The following is a 410-nucleotide window of genomic DNA, read 5'->3' as shown; positions in this document are numbered from 1 at the left end:
TTTCAAAATGGAGATTGTTAGATTCGCCCTCGCCGTTGTTTTTGTACTTTACTCCGTATCATCATCTAACGCGGCAACTGCACCACCGAGCGGTGGTGGCGGAGGAGATGCTCAGGCAATGCCGTGTATACAGAAACTTATGCCGTGTCAGCCGTTTCTTCACTCGGTGATTCCACCACCGCCTCCATCGTGTTGCCTGCCGATGAAGGCGATCGTCGCCAACGACGCGACGTGTCTTTGCTCCGTGTTCAACAACGTAGATATGCTCAAATCGCTTAACCTCACTAAAGACAACGCTCTTGATCTCCCTAAAGCTTGTGGCGCCAACCCTGACATCTCACTATGCAAAGCCAGCCCCGCGGGTGGTGAGTAACTTATTACGACGCCGTTTAATAGATTTCTTGTTACTG

The 410-nt window shown here is 50.7% G+C and overlaps 1 protein-coding gene across 1 annotated transcript; it reads left to right on the top strand.

The window, feature by feature from the left end:
* Positions 1 to 7: 7 nt before the first annotated feature.
* On the top strand, positions 8 to 365 carry LOC106322342 (protein YLS3-like; the record flags this gene model as incomplete). Its single annotated transcript, XM_013760406.1, has 1 exon — positions 8 to 365. A coding segment is annotated over exon 1 (358 nt), but the record flags the coding sequence as incomplete, so codon positions are not given.
* Positions 366 to 410: the final 45 nt, after the last annotated feature.

This window comes from Brassica oleracea, unplaced genomic scaffold, assembly GCF_000695525.1.
Source record: "Brassica oleracea var. oleracea cultivar TO1000 unplaced genomic scaffold, BOL UnpScaffold16361, whole genome shotgun sequence".
Lineage (NCBI taxonomy): Eukaryota > Viridiplantae > Streptophyta > Magnoliopsida > Brassicales > Brassicaceae > Brassica > Brassica oleracea.
Note: the sequence above shows the minus strand (reverse complement) of the source record. Positions and strands in the feature narration are given on the sequence as shown.